The sequence below is a fragment of the Rhinatrema bivittatum genome, chromosome 2 (genome assembly GCF_901001135.1).
Source record: "Rhinatrema bivittatum chromosome 2, aRhiBiv1.1, whole genome shotgun sequence".
Taxonomy (NCBI): Eukaryota; Metazoa; Chordata; class Amphibia; order Gymnophiona; family Rhinatrematidae; genus Rhinatrema; species Rhinatrema bivittatum.
Window position 1 is genome coordinate 240,607,186 of NC_042616.1, and position 16,093 is coordinate 240,623,278.

Below are 16,093 nucleotides of genomic sequence, written 5' to 3' on the forward strand. Positions count from 1 at the left end.
CTGTTGGAAGCAGGATGCTGGGCTTGATGGACCCTTGGTCTGACCCAGTATGGCATTTTCTTATGTTCTTATGGAACGCGCCATGTCCGTCAGGGGCAGGACCAGATGGAAAAGCTGCGAGAGGGGATTCCATTGGGAGAGCAAGGCTGATTGAAGAGGACGCATATGCGCAAAGGCCCATGGCACCAGATCGATCGTTGAAGCCATTGAGTCCAGGACCTGCAAGTAATCCCAGAGTCTGGGTCAAGGTAGAGAGTGCAAGGACTCCACCTGTGATGTGATGTGAGCTTGGAAATTCGCACTTCTGTCAGAAAAACCTTTTCCAAGGCCGTGTCAAATCGAGCCCCCAGAAACTCCGAAGTCTGGGAGGGAATCAGATCACTCTTCTCGGGCTTGACCACCCATCCCAACGAGTCCAACATCCAGAGCACCCGCACCTCCACGGCTCTGCATAGGCTTTCTGACTTTGCTCGAATTAGCCAATCGTCCAGATAGGGATGCACCAGTATCCCTTCCATCGCAAAGCGGCTGCGACCACCACCATCACCCTTGGTGAAGATCCTGGGCGCCATTGTGAGCCCGAACGGGAGGGCGCAGAATTGAAAATGGCGCCCGAGGATCACAAACCGCAGATATTTCTGATGGTCCGAGCGTATCAGGATGTGCAGGTACGCTTCCATCAGGTCCAGCAACACCAAGAACTCTCCCTTGTGTACTGACGCTATGACGGAGCAAAGAGTTTCCATCCAAAATCGGGGTACCTTCAGGGCGCGATTCACCCGCTTCAAATCGAGGATGGGACAGAAGGTACCCTCCTTCTTTGGTACCACGGAGTAGATGGAGTAGCGCCCACGCCTTAGCTGCCCTTTGGGCACTGGAACTATGGCACCCAGATCTTGCAAGCGCTGTAGAGTGCCTCACACCACCCTGCGCTTTAGGTGGTACGCGCAAGGGGACACTATGTAATGCTCCTTGATTGGCCGAGCAAAATCTAAGGTGTAGCCATGTTCTACAATGCTTAGGACCCATTGGTCGGAGGTCAATTTGGTCCACGCCTCCCAGAAAAGGGATAACCTTCCCCCGATCCTTGGAACGGAAGGGTGGACCGGCCTCACTTCATTGTGTGGTCTTTTAGCCCCCATGGGAGTGCGGAACACCATCTCTGGCAGGACGGTGGCCCCAAAAGGACTGGTTCCAAGAAGCCTGATGGCCGGTGCCCTGGCGAAATGACGACCCGGTGGAGCATGAGGAGCGGAAACAACTATTTCCCCGAAACCTCGCCTGCTGAGGAAAGGAACCTCTGGATCGAGGCCTATTCTCTGGCAACCTGTGGACCTTATTCTCTCCCAGAGACTTTATCATGTCCCTCTAGCTGTAGCCCAAAGAGGAGCTTCCTTTTGAATGGTAAAGAACTCAGCTGCGCTTTAGAGGACAAATCAACCGACCAGTTTCTGAGCCAGAGGAGCCTACGGGAGGAAACCACTGCAACCATTGTCCTGCCCGAAGTCCACAGAGGATCATACAGGGCATCCGCACTATATGCCACCACCACCTCCAGACGGCTAGCACGTAGCGCTGCCGCGTCCAAGAGGGAAGCCTCCTCCTGCCAATCCTGAACCCAGCAGAGACAAGCCCTCTGCGCAAAACTGTTGCACATAGCCGCCCGGACCCCAAAGGCTGAGACCTCAAAAACCTTCTTTAGCTGCAGCTCCAGCTTACGGTCCTGCAAGTCTTTCAATGCAGTGGCCCCTGTGACGGGAATGGTGGTCTTCTTTGTGACCGCTGAAACTGCGGCATCCACCTTGGGAATCTTGAGTAGATCCAAAGCCTCCTCCGGAAGCAGGTACAATTTGTCCACAGCTAGTCCCACCTTCAAGCCAAGGTCTGGAGTGTCCCACTCCTTAAACAAAAGATCCGTGACCGACATATGAAAAGGAAAGGATCGAGCCGGACCCTGGAGAACCACCATGACCAGATCCATAGCTCCGAACCTGGAATCCTCAGGCAGAACTTCAATACCGAGCTCCGCCAGAATGACGGGTATCAGCGGCCCCAGTTCATCCCTCCAGAAAAGCCACACCACCTTTGGATCATCGCCCTCCACCACCGTAACCCCATCCGGTTTGGCCGGAAGAAGGTGAAGATCCGGATCCGCATCCTGTCCCTCTCCCGGAGCTGGTGGAGGAGACTGATCCTCATCTGACATGTCCGTCTGGGAAGTCTCCACCGGACGGGACCGAGACCGGAGAGGGCGCTTTGCCTTGGGATCATCGCTGCCACCGGATGACCTGGAGCGTTTGCGCAAAGAGGACCCTCTCCCCGCTCCCGTAGTCACAGAGGGTATCCGGGGCAATTTAGCTTGCGATTCCTTCGCTGCCTTGCGGAACTTGAAAAACATTTGCAGCATTCTGACAAATTCGGAGGAGAACGAGGAGGAAGACTCGTCAGAGTCCTTGTCCTGCTCCTCCTCCGAGAAATCATCCTGTGCATCTGGAACTGCACCCCCCCACCCCCCCCCAGGGGCAGCCGGCCTCGGGGAAAGCGGTAGTAGAGAGGGGCCCTCTCCCAGCGCCGCTCATTCCTAATCCCTAATGTTTTGTAACAAAGCCTCCGACCCTGCACTAAGCAGGAAGGATCTGAGCCCTGCTGCCGCCGATCGGGCCTCTCAGGCTCCCGACGCAGCCTGGCACTGTCCCTGTCAGCCTTGTGCTGAATACTCTGAGATGGGCCTTCCCCGCCTGACATACAGGCTGTGCAAAGCCCAGTGTGGGAAAGCTGCGCGCGCACCACCACATGCAGAGCAGGCCGCACCACGAGGCATATCCCTGGCCTCGATTTATCGGTACCCGAAAAAAGAAGAGCGGCAACTGCACAGATTTCTCGGTCAAAAAACAGGCCGGGAAAGCAATGAAAACAGAGCAGTCACTCAGACGGAGAGCCCAAGACACTAAATACAACTTAATTTTTTTTTTTTACCTGGCTGTAGGCGGTCTCGCTGAGGGTGAGCATACCGTGACCCCCCGGTATCACCCTCAGCTGCAGCAGTTCCAGGGTTCCCAACTCTCTGCTCTCCAGCCTCGAGTACCAGGGGGATGGTCCCACCAGGACCTGCCAACCCCCTGGGAGACTTTTTTTTTTTTTTTTAATTTAAATTTAAAAGGACCCTTAACCTAAACTTCCCTTGTAAAATCAAGCGCTAAGTAAACCAAAAGTCAGACAAATTCCAACCCTAAACTCAGCACCGCTACCAGACACTAGGTTTTGCACCTCCACCATCTGCTGGGGACAGAAAAATACTGGCAGACACTAGGTGGCACCTCAGGGGTATAGGACAGAGTCCGTGAAGTCTTTTTCTGTCTCCATCTGCTGGAGGGGAGGCAAAACCCAGCTGGACTGATCCAAGTACTTACAGGGAACTTCAAATTTATGGTCCATGAGTTGCACCTAGTACCCTCTATAAAGAGGGCTCGCACCGCTGACAGAGCCAGTGGCCTGGCCCAAGGTCTGATTGGAACCAAAATCTACCGCAGAGCTGCTGCACCATCAGGTCCTACCATCTGCTGGAGGCAGAAAATACAGAATTTTTCTCAACTGCACCCCCTTTAAGTAGAGGCAATGGGAAAAGTGTTCTCTGCCTCCTTCTGCTGGTGGGCTTATTTAAATAATTTATAGCCTGCTGATCCACCAATCCAGATTAATTAAAAAACAGCTTGCTAAAGTTTTTGATAAGAATTTTAATCACTGTCCTTTTAATAGGATCAAAAGGCACTTTTACTGAAGTCTTCGTGAACAAATTTAGCACCCACAGTGGATAAAACAGCTCTTCAGGATGAGCGTAGGTTCTAATGCCTATCAAGTAACAAAGTTTCCCTTGATTTTGCTTTTGTAACATATTATTACTGATACCGTCATTCAAATTTAATCGTGCCCTTAAAATCTTTTACTAGCCCCTTTTTGTATAGAAGCTAAAATTGTAGAAATAACTGCATGGCTTGGAAAGTTTGATGAAGCTTTGCAAAATGATTCAAAAGAATGCCAAACATTAATATATACTAAGGAAGAGATCTATTATTATTATACTTTAATATTTACTTATAACAGGGATGATAGCAAGGATAAAAAGCCTTTATTAACTAAACTTAACTTCTCTAAAGTCATGTTGTAAGATAAAATTGGAAATTGATCATACAATGATAATGGCCTTCTTAGATCTCTGGCTTCTAGACATTTTAGAGAGCATATCTCAATTCTGTTACATGCGCATAATAAGACCACCTGAGCTAAACTGTGCCCCCCCCCCCCCTTAGTTTTAATTATTTTATGATGTTAAAATAAGTCCCATAAAGGGGCTATGGAGGGAAACACTTTCTTCTTCGGCCAAGTCTGCAAATATGTAACTATCCCCTCTGTGACATGTCTTGCTTCCACAGAAAAACTGCATCATCTTTGTATCTTGCTAATTGGGAAAACAACCCATATGTACTGCATGGACTGGTTCAGCAGGACAAAGTGGAAGATAAAAGTTAAAAAAAATAAAAAAAATCAACAGTTACCTGTCCAATACAATACTTACTGTCTGGTTTGCTGGCACCACGTGTAGGAGTTGATGTGCCTGGCATGCTCTTTGTTTCTGTCAAAGATTCTGGCTTATACATCAGTTCATCTTGGCAAAATCCTCTTTCAATGCTGTCAAAAAACCACTGCACGGAAACACAGTGTATGTTCCATTTTTTGGCACACTCATATTTCTGGCCTATTTGAAATATAAAATCTAGAGTCAATCAACAAGTACGCAGCACTCTCACCAGTTATACTCTCAAAAATATTGTATGAGTAAACCTTTAAATCATTTTTTTTAAGTTTCAATTGATTTTTCCTAAAAACATTCTCAGATTTGTGCTAGCCTCTTAAATTGCATTCATCCTCAAAATAAAAGCTAAAAAGTCACCTGAAAAATGCATCCTGGATGCTTTTTGTTGTTTCTGATCTCTAGACTCTGTGTGGGGGCTTTGTACTATTTCTTAATATAACACCAGACCAGTCTAGATGAATGGGTTATGTCAACCAAACAGCAGACAGAGACAGAGATCAACAGATTCACTAACATCACTCATTATAGGCTTGCGTGCTGACCTCAGCCTGCCAATAATTATATGTAACAAGCTAAATTATGAAAACTCCATCCCCTCTCCAAACCAGGAGTCTTCCAAGGAAACAAACCGAAAAGATTAAATTAGTTACAATCTCAGAGTAACACTTACCTCTTTACTTACTGGTTTCATACACCTCATCTCATATATAGCCATTACTGAACAGAAATGTTTGGCAGAACAGAGCAGGTTCTGGTCTGGTCGGACTCAAGGAAAGGAAATTATTAGGTAAGAATACATTTCTCCTTCCTCTTCATCCAACCAGACTAATCCATATGAATGGGATGTACCCAAACTACTACTGACTTAGACAGGATACTGCAAACCCGCTCTTAAGACTTCCGAGGCAAAAGCAGTCTTTTTCCTGGCCAACAAATCTAACAGACAATGATTCTAAAAACAATGTAAAGAGGACTATTGCTGCTGCTTTAAACACTTTCTGTGGAAAAACTAAGTTGAGCTCTTACCACGCTGCCACCTGGGCTCTTGTGGAACGCATTCTGACATTTCTAGGTTACATCTTACCTCTATCAATGTAGGCCGTGGCAATTACCTCTTTTATCCAAAGTGTCAAAGAAGCTTTGATTAATGAGGCTCCCCTTTTTTTAGCCATGAATAAAAACAATAGATCTGACTTCTTAAAGACGTGTCTTTCAGATACCGGAACAGAATTCTTCTCACATTCAAATAATGAAGTTGAGAATGCTCCTCTCTTTAGTGGCATCTTTACTAAAAGGAAGGCAAACATACCTATTTGGTTAAGATAAAAGGATATCATCACCTTTGAAAGAAAGGAAGGCACTGTATGAATTTTAACCACCTCCTTCGTAAACATAAAAAGTGGCTCCTTTCAAGAGAGGGCCTCCAACTCTGAAATTCTCCTAGCCAAACAAATAGCCACCACAAATACTGTCTTTAGAGTTAGCAGTTTCAGAGAAATCTTTCTGATAGGCTCAAAAGTAAAACCAGGCTGAAAAGTAGAACCTGCCAAGAAAGACAACACTAGATTCAGAAGGAATGGGATGAAATGAGACATGACCAGATAAGAAGATAAAGACTTCCCCACTCAACCCCTGTAGCAAGCGGATAGCTGTCATCTGTACTTTCAAAGAATTCAGAACTAACCTCTCAGTCAAACCTTCTTGCAAAAACTCTAGAACACAGGGAACTGAGGCGCCTCTGTGTACTATAGGCCTGATATTCAGAGCCACGTAGCCAGGTAAGTTCCAACTTATTCGGCTAAGTGGCAGTGTTTGAATATCCAGCTGCTTTCAGCAGCTGCCAGTTAGCTATATTCCGGCTACTTATCAGACTAAACAGTGGGCAGGATGGGGGTCGCAATCGACAGGAGCTACTTATCCAGCTAATTTAGTTGGATAAGTGGTGATATTCAAACTATCCAGCTAAGTTAGCTGAATAAGTTAGCCCTATTTAGCAGGTCTGGGTATAGTCAGCAGTGCTGAATAGCTGGGAATAGCCCTTTTTTTGTCAAACAAGCTCTCTCAAGGGCCAGGCTTTAAGGCAAAATTAATCCACATTTTTGTAAAAAAATGGACCATGGATCAACAAATCCCTATGTAGAGGCAACTGCAACAGATTCCCACTCAACAACCTGATGAAATGTCCATACCAAGGGTGTCTCGGCCAACTTGCAGCCACCAGAATTACAAGCTACCAATGACTTGAAATTCTTTATAAAACTCTGTCCACCAGCAATCACAGAGGAAATACATAACAGAATAATCTTTGAATGCCATTCCTGAATTCACACATCCAGTCCTGATGAATTCTGTTCTCTCTTCTGACTGAAAAATTGGCTCACTTGTATATTCTTGCTGGTCGCTATGAGACCCATCAGGGGTTCCCCCCATCTTCATATAGTCTTTCTGAATTCTTCCTGGAACATTGCCCATTCCCAGGGCCCACGTAATTTCGACTGAGAAAATCCACCTGAACATTTTCTACTCCGGCAATGTGCAGTGCTGAAATTACCTTTACATTCTCTTCTGCCCACCTTATCAATAGCTCTATTCCCTCCGACACTTGAGGACTCCTGGTGCCTCCTAACAGTTTACATATGCCACTGCAATTGCATTGTCCAACAGGATCCTGACTGCCTGACCTTTGAGGAGAGAAGAAAAATGCAGGAGGGTTAGCCATATTGCCTTGGTTTCCTCCTCCGACCATAGTCCCCCATCCTAACAGGCTAGCATCTGTTGTCACCATCACCCAGGATGGTATTTCAAGGTCTAATTTCATGAGGCCAGCCACCACTGCAAACCTATCTTAATTTGGTCTGGTACAGGGAGTCTGACCAAGTAGTTTTGCGATTGAGGATCCCACATGGTCAACACCACTTTCTGAAGAGGTCTCATCTGTGTTCTTGCCCATAGGACCGGATCTAATGCTGCTGACATGGAACCTAAAAGTCAAAGTTAACTCCATTTATTTGGAGTCCTGAATATCATTAAAGAATGAACCTGCTGTTGGAGTTTCATAATTCTCTGCCCCATCAAACAGGCATGACCCAACTTTGTGTCGAACAGAGCTCCCAGATACTACAGGCTCTGAAAGGGAATCAAATTGTTCTTGCAGAAGTTCACCTCCCGTTCCAATTCCTGTAACATGTGGATCACTCTCCTCATGGCTGACATACTCTCGATATGATTTTGCTTGAATCAATCAATTGCCGAGATATGGGTGAATCAAAATTCCTTCTCTGGATAGCACTGCTGCCACTACTACCATTATCTCTGGAGATGTCCCTCAGGTCGTGGCCAATGCAAAAGGCAAAGCTTGAAAGTAAAAAAAAAAAAAGGCCTCCTAGCACCACGAACCAAAGGAATTTCTGATCATTTTTCCTTATTGGAATGTGCAGATACGCCTCCATAAGTTCTAAGGAGGTCAGGAATTCCCATTGTCTCACTGCCACCATTACAAACTTTAAGGTTTCCATCCAGAAATGTGACACCTTCAAAGACTTGTTGACTGTTTCAAATCCAGAATGGGATGAAAGATCCCTTTCTTTCTTGAGAATCACAAATTAAATTGAATACTGGCCCTGGCCCTGACCTGAAGACACTGCACTCCACAGTCACTGTTATCGTGCCGCTTTTCCTGCATTCTGCTGAAACAACCATGACCCCAAGAAACTCATCACTGCAGCTGAAAGATCAACCAATCATCCAGGCGTGGGTGAACCAGGATTCTTTTTCTTTTTTTTTTTTCTTTTCATAAGGCCACTGCCACTACTACTACTATTAGCTTGAAGAATGTCTGTGCAGCTGTTACCAACCCGAAAGGCAGCACCTAAAACTGAAAATGGCAATGCAACCCTGCAAAGCAAAGATACTGTCTGTGTTCGTTTCAGATTAGAATATGTACATATGCTTCCATCAAATCTAAAGAGGTGAGGAACTCCTCTTTCTGCACTGCCATAATCACAATTTGCAAGGTTTCCATTCTGAAGTGAGTAATCTTTAAGAAATTGTTTACCTGCTTCAGATCCAGAAAAGGGTGAAAGAAGCCTTCCTTTTTTGCAACCACAAAGTAAATGGAGTAGCATCCTAGCCCCTTCTAGCCTTCTGGCATCAGAACCATTGCCTTTAATGCAATAAGCCTTTGGAAAATAGTTAACATTGTGGCTTTATTCTCGCCAGACCGACAGGGAGGAACCATAAAAGTATCTGAAACTGGATGCTTGAACTCTAGGGCGTAACCATGCTGCACAATCTCGAGGACCCACTGATCTGTTGTCAGTTGGGCCCACCTGTGATAAAACAGAGTAAGAATTCTGCCTATCTCTGGCACCCAAGGGTAGGCCCACAAGTCCTCATTGTGTTGGCCTGGAAACACCAGATCCCATAGAACAGTCCTTGCTATTCTTCTTAGAATGAAAGGACTGGTAATGGGAAAAGGGATGTGACTTCCATCCCGAAAACTCCTAGACCTGCCAAAATCTCCAGGAGTCTCACGCACTGCAAAGGCTGGAAAGAAAACTTGGAAGGCAAAGGGCTGGAAAGAAATCTGCTCTTATCCTCCAGCAACCTGGGGACTTTTGAATCCCCTCCCAACCATCGCCATTGTTTCTAACTCCTCTCCAAACAACAGCTGCCCCTTAAACAGCAGCTTAGTCAAACTGGACTTGGAAATATCATCTACTGACCAATGGCACAACCAGGGCAGCAATAATGGAGGTTACTCCTCTAGCAGCAGAATGGGCCAAATCATACCTAGCCTCTGCCAAAAAGGCAGACCCCATCAAATGCATGCAAAGCATTCCCCAACTGGTCCGAACGAGAAACATTGCTTCGCCTGACAGCTCCTATTTTCCACCTGCTTTGCGGAGGAGGATGACAAATAAGTTCTCTGCATAAAACTGCTGCAAACTGCAGCCCGGATACCCAAAGCAGAAACCTCAAAAACTTCCAGCTTCCAATCCTGCACATCTTTCAGCGCAGCGGACCCTGTCACTGGAATGGTGATTTTCTTGGTCACCACCGAGACCGAAACATCTACCTTCAGAAGCATCAAAAGCTCAAGTGTCTCCTCCGGTAAAGGGTACAACCTCACCACGGTATCAGAGCTGATGACCAGCTGTTTTTTGACTTGTGGAAGGGAAAAGCCTTAGCTGAACCTCTCAAGCCAAACATGACAGGGTACAACCCTTCCTGGTCTGACTCCACCTGGGGAAGTTTGATGCCTAGCTGTTTAAGCACATCTGGAATCAAGAGCCAAAACTCTTCCCTATGAAACCACCAGACCACCTTAGAGTTGTCCCCTTCGGTCACCAGCACCTCCTCCAGATCCGGATTCAAAAAGACCTAAGGGGCTTCCATCCCCGAAGACCAATTTGGCGGAACATCATTGCTTTCAGAGTCCTCAGACTCCTCCAGGGGCCCCCTCACTGCCCAGCCAAACCGATCACCCTCTAGATGTTGGGCAATGTCTTCTTGCAGGACTCGAGTCACCTTGCAGCTGACCCTGGGCTCGAGGATGCTTCTTCCCTGCTCCTTTTCTAACCAGATAGGCTCTGTGGAGGAATCCCTTGCCTCCCAGGGAGCCACCGGTGCTGCCATTCCTGCTCTCACGTTAAAGGATCTGTGGTGGCTCCCGATGATCTCAAAGGCCTTTTAAGCACTGAAACGAAGTCTGCACTGTTAAATGCTGAAAACAGAGCCTGCAACAGAATAGCTGCCTTCTCCCCCAGAGACGCAATATGCACAAATTTGCATGGATGACACGAGCACACCTATCCCTGGCTCGAGCAGAAAATCTTGCCTCGATCCTTGGCCAGCATCCCACATGCGCTGCCTCCTAGTTGCTCGCCGCAGCAGTCTCGTCAACGTCGGGACCCCCCAGCTACTTCTGGCTCTCACCTGTGTCTGGTGTGATCACCGATCACACATCGAGCCAGCCAAAGTCGAGAAAGCCTCTCCAAGCTGCTGTGTAAAATAATCAGGTTGTTTCTTTGTTTTTGTAACAAAAGATACTTTCCTGAATGCTGGAGAGCAGCTGCTAGTTTCAGAGGGCTCTCCGGGGGACCAAGAGAACTGGACCACTAGCTAATAGAAAGTCCCTCATTGTCCAGGGACAAGCCAGCATCAAGGGTCACCAACCCCCTGCTCATCCACCTCAACCAGGGAGGATGCCCCCCCCCCCCAGGGACCTAACAAACCCCTAGGAAGAAGCTCCTGAAAGAAATCCATCTTCCTCATCTTTTTTTTTTTTAAACCTTTGCCATCTGCTGGAGACAGAGCAATACTGATGGACTGCAGGTGGCACACTAGGTTAAGTAGCAGTGTCAGTAAAGCTGTTCTGCTCTGTCCCAATCTGCTGGCAGAGAGGCAAAACCCAGGAGTCTGGATTGATCTGGGGAATGAACAGGAACTAAAATCATCTAGGAAATCCTCTTCCCCCCCTTTCCTCCAGAACTAGCTCCCGACGAGCCTGATTCACCCCTTGGGAAGGTCCTGAAGTTGAGGGAGATTCCCTAACCCCAGAAATCTCCTGGCTCTACAAAAGGCCTGTAACCCCTTAAAAAATTCTACTACCCTGGAGAGGGAGGTGATAGCCACCCCTAGGACTGAGAATCTAGACAAGACTGGGCGAGAAGAGTCACCCTCTGACTCCTGTCGAAGTTCAAAAGAAGGGGAGATCCATCTTCCTGACCAGAGCCGCTTTCTAAAATAGCTGCTGGATTTTCTTCCACTGCGGGGGGGGGGGGGGGGGGGGGGAGGCAGAAGGCACTTACCCAGAGACCCTGGGCTGCATAAACTCATTTGACTGGCACTCCATCCCCCCAGGCTGTGGGTCACTCCCAACACAGTCGCTGAGCATGTCTTGCCTGCACTAACCAAAGGCTGCAGGCAGAATAGAGTAGCGTTTTCCTCCTGCGATGAGCCGCAGGCACCATCTTAAATGCACCACACGGCAGAGAGAGGCAGTCTGGCTAACTCAAAAATGCTCCCCGATACTAACATTCCCTGGAGGCTTGCCCTGCTGAAATTGCTTAACTGGAGCAGCTCCATTGCTCTGAAAAGACTTGCTGACAGTCCTCGATAGCTGCTTTGTTTTTGTCTGTCTGACCGTCCGTCCCCCCAAAAAAAGTCTCTGAAGCTGAAAACTCTTCCTCCTCCATGCTGGCCCATATCTTACCCTGAGTGCATTCGAATCCAGTGGTATTAAGGATCAGAGGCAGGTCCTGCCACTGCACCCTGCCCCTATAAAGGCTTGCAGACTTTGGCAATTTTCTGTAAAATTGTTGCCCGGTGCCAGGAAGAAGCATCCAGTATGGAATGAGGCTGCCCTATTGTTATAGCAGCTGCTGTGGATGTGGAAGCCACTGTGAAATCTGAAAATTCACCTCTCCGGCTCAAGACAGGGCAGCCATACCCCCCCCCCCCTCCCATCAGTGCTCCACTGCAATAAAATGGACACCGGAATCCCCTCTGAAACTTGGCATCTGGTGGGAAAGTGTCACCTATACATGGGGGGTCTCAGTCAGTGATCACCCTGCAGATGTCTCGCAGCAATCCTGGCAATATCTACTACTTTCCTCAGACTAGACGCTGAGCAGGGCACGGCTCTGTTCGACATTCTGCTTGTGCCACCATCATGCTCGCCACTGAATGACATGCCCCCAACACATTTATAAAGGAGCACCTTGGACAGCACTAAATCGCTGACCAGCGCCTGCCGTTTTCGTACGATTTCAAAATGGTCACTGGTGCACTGAATCATTATCCAAAGCCTGGTGAAAAACACAAACAGGGCATTGATGGTGGCAGAACCCTCGCTGAAAGGCTAGGAAGTCTTACCCACCCCACTCCATCCCCTGGCAGCATTCAGAGCCAATCTTCAAAGGCAGTCCCCGTTAAGGCCGCATGCTGCGCACAGCACGGGATTTGCATTCCCTCGTGCCATCACTTCCCTTCAAGCACTGCCTGCAGACCAAAATGCCCAAAATCAGGCACACATGCAGGTTTCAACTACTGCCCAAACAGAGGGCAGTCCTGTTCTACGGTTGCCACGAACCTCTGGCCACTGACTAGCCAGCATTCCCCTTTGTGGGTTTTTTTTTGGGTTTTTTTTAGACTTTACTGCTGCAGCCAGAAACAGGTTTAAAACTTTAAATGGGAAACAAAAACCAAATCCCGAGAACAAGGAACACAGGAAGAGAGTGGGAAAGCTTTTTTATCAGTCCTGCTGGAACCCCTTTGGTCCTGGAGTTCACCACTGGAGAAGGGAGCACAAAGCTTTAGACCTGAATTGGCTCTGAATACACAAAAAGAGTAGAATGAAAGGGGGGCGGGGCGGAGAGAGAAGGAAGTAAGCACTCATACCGGTAGCCCTCTGGTCTCCAGTGGTGCTCTCCACTGAGGGAGAGAGAGCCTGAAGCAGTCACCTCAGGAGCTGCCAACCACACAGACACCCTCTTTGGTTTAGAGTCATGCTCAACTGAGAGAGGGAGAATTCATCTATTACCTCAGGAGCTGCACACCAGAATTTTTCTGTTCACCCAGCCTAACCAGGCCTTTGCTTCCAGCCAGGAAGCTCGTCCACCATCTGCTGGAGACAGAAAATTCTGGTAGGCTGGAGTCAGCACAGAGGTATATAAGGCGTGACATCAGCGAGCCTGTTCTCTATTTCCATCTGCTGGTTGGTTTGCATAACCCATTCATCCAGGCTGTTCTGACTGAATAAAGAGGAATATAATATTGCTGTGTTGCTGTGTTAGTATTGCCCTGGCTTCATTAATAAGATGCTCATTTACCTTTTGGATCTTGAACAATGAGGTGAGTGCATTCATTCATCTTGAGCTGCCCTGTGTATTGACCTCCGTTCTCTGAAGTGAGGCGCTGAATTTCCTTCCTGGCCAGACTGCTTACACCTGTCACACAGATGGTGCAACCACGAAACAAAGGACAGAGGTATTCTTCCATGCTTAAGTCTGTGCTACTAATGATACTGTAGAAGAAAAAGGAGATCAAATATGTCAAGGCTGCTCCATCACAGGCTCATATATACTACAAAGCTATCATTAGGAATTTCTGCCTAATATGCAAGCGTGTTTTTATTAAGTTATTTCTCTGAGGAACCTTATTAGTGAGGATAGTTATCTTGCTGATGCAAAGCAATATATTTATTCTCAGAAATTCTGACTGCATTACCAGTGTGTTAATGTTTTTGAGTTGCTGCCTGTTTCATCCCTTCTGACACAACCTCCGGGTGAAACACTGGACCATGTTGGGGGACGCATAGACTACTGAAGTCTATGTTGGACAGATACCAGTTCCAGAGATGGTTTTCAAGGATGATGAGTCAGATGAACTGAACCAAATCACTAAGAACCTGGAAGATGAAGTAGGCCGGATTGACAAACTAAAGAATAGCAAATCACCTGGACCAGATGGTATGCATCCTAGGGTTCTGAAGGAACTAAAAAATGAAATTTCAGATCTATTAGTTAAAATTTGTAACGCACCATTAAAATCATCCATTGTACCTGAAGACTGGAGGGTGGCCAATGTAACACCAATATTTAAAAAGGGCAATCCAGGAAATTATAGACCAGTGAGTCTGACTTCAGTGCCGGGAACTATAGTGGAAACGATTCTAAAGATCAAAATCACAGAGCATATAGAAAGACATGGTTTAATAGAACACAGTCAACATGGATTTACCCAAGGGAAGTCTTGTCTCACAAATCTGATTCTTTTTTTTTTTTTGAAGGGGTTAATAAACATGTGGATAAAGGTGAACCGGTAGATGTAGTGTATTTGGATTTTCAGAAGGCATTTGACAAAGTCCCTCATGAGAGGCTTCTAAGAAAACTAAAAAGTCATGGGATAGGAGGAGATGTCCTTTCGTGGATTACAAACTGGTTGAAAGACAGAAAATAGAGAGCAAGATTAAATGGTCAATTTTCTCAGTGGAAAAGGGTAAACAGTGGAGTGCCTCAGGGATCTGTACTTGGACCAGTGCTTTTCAATATATTTATAAATGATCGGAAAGCAATAGGAAAATTGGTTCTTACCCGCTAATTTTCGTTCCTGTAGTAACACGGATCAGTCCAGACTGCTGGGTTTTGCCTCCCTTCCAGCAGATGGAGACAGAGAAAAGCTTCAAGAGCACCCCCTTTTAACCTGGTGTGCCACCTGCATCTCTTCAGTATGAACATTACCAAAGCAGAAAACGAGAATTACAGCAGATCAAGCAAAGGACAAAACAGAGAACTGTCAAAATAAACAAGAACTGGCAAAAAAAATGCCAAACCCAGAATAAGAAGAAACCTGTAGCCTTCTTCAGCAAAAACGATTATCAGAGTGGACTCTCAAGAAAAATTGAGTGAAAACCCCCTTAAAGGGAGGGCGTCTGGACTGATCAGTGGTACTACAGGAACGAAAATTAGTAGTTAAGAACCAATTTTCCTTTCCCTGTACATACCCAGATCAGTCCAGACTGCTGGGATGTACCAAAGCTTTCCTATACAGGGTGGGACGTTGAAAGTCCCGCTCGAATGACACTGCTCCCAAAGTTGCTGACATCCGGAGCCTGAACATCCAAATGGTAAAGTTGAGCAAAAGGGTGTAGAGTCTTCCATGTCGCCGCCCTGCAGATTTCTTGCGGGGAGACCAACTGGCACTGGGCCCACAAAGCAGCTTGAGATCGTATCGAGTGTGCTTTCAACTCATTATGAATAGGCCAGCTGTGACAAATGTAAGCAGAAGAAATAGCCTCTTTCAACCATCAGGCAATGGCTGCCTTGGACACTTTGTGACCCTTCTTAGCACTGCTCCACAAAATGAACAGATGATCCGAAACCCAGAAAGAATTTGTGACCTCCAGATAGTGCAACAAAACCCTTCTGACATCCAGGCGCTTCAACTCCCTAACATGAGGTACTTCTGAAGTGATATGAGAAAAGGCCAGAAGATCCACCGATTGGCTTAAGTGGAAGGCCAAGACCACCTTTGGTAAAAAGGATGGAACCATCCTAAGAGAGACAAGTTGGAGGGTTTTTCTCCTGGTGGACGTGTATATTACATTGTGAACTCTGCATTGTGGCTAAGTATATTTTTGATTATTGCAAGGTTTTTGATTATTGCAAGGTTCTGTGATTATTCCTGTGGGTTTTAGTTTTCTTAGTCTGTTTCATTTCTTTATAGTTATTACTATTACTGTAGAAAGTAATTACTATTACTGTAGAAAGGTTCTGTGATTATTCCTGTCTGTTTTTAATTTTCTTTATAGTCTGTGTTTCATTTCTTTATAGTAAGTTGATTTGCTGTTTGAATAAAGCTAGAAGGAAAAAAAAAAAAAAAAACCAAAAAAAGAAACCTCCAAGTAGACAGCTCTCCAGCTTTTAAAACACCTTTTAAACTCTCCCTTGGAGTTAGTTGGCACAAAAAATCGGTTCAAACTATAAATTGGGGCATAAA

General features: G+C 46.4%; 1 protein-coding gene across 3 annotated transcripts in view; it reads right to left on the bottom strand.

Moving 5' to 3' along the window:
- The window catches only part of TOPBP1 (DNA topoisomerase II binding protein 1), a 248,317-nt gene that overhangs the window by 203,317 nt on the left and 28,907 nt on the right, over positions 1–16,093 (bottom strand). For all 3 annotated transcript variants that reach the window (XM_029589328.1, XM_029589327.1, XM_029589329.1), the window contains exons 6-7: positions 13,426–13,619; positions 4,574–4,753 (exon numbers count right to left, since the gene is read on the bottom strand). In XM_029589328.1, the coding sequence (XP_029445188.1) occupies positions 4,574–4,753; positions 13,426–13,619 (374 nt within the window). The remainder of the gene's footprint in view (positions 1–4,573; positions 4,754–13,425; positions 13,620–16,093) is intronic.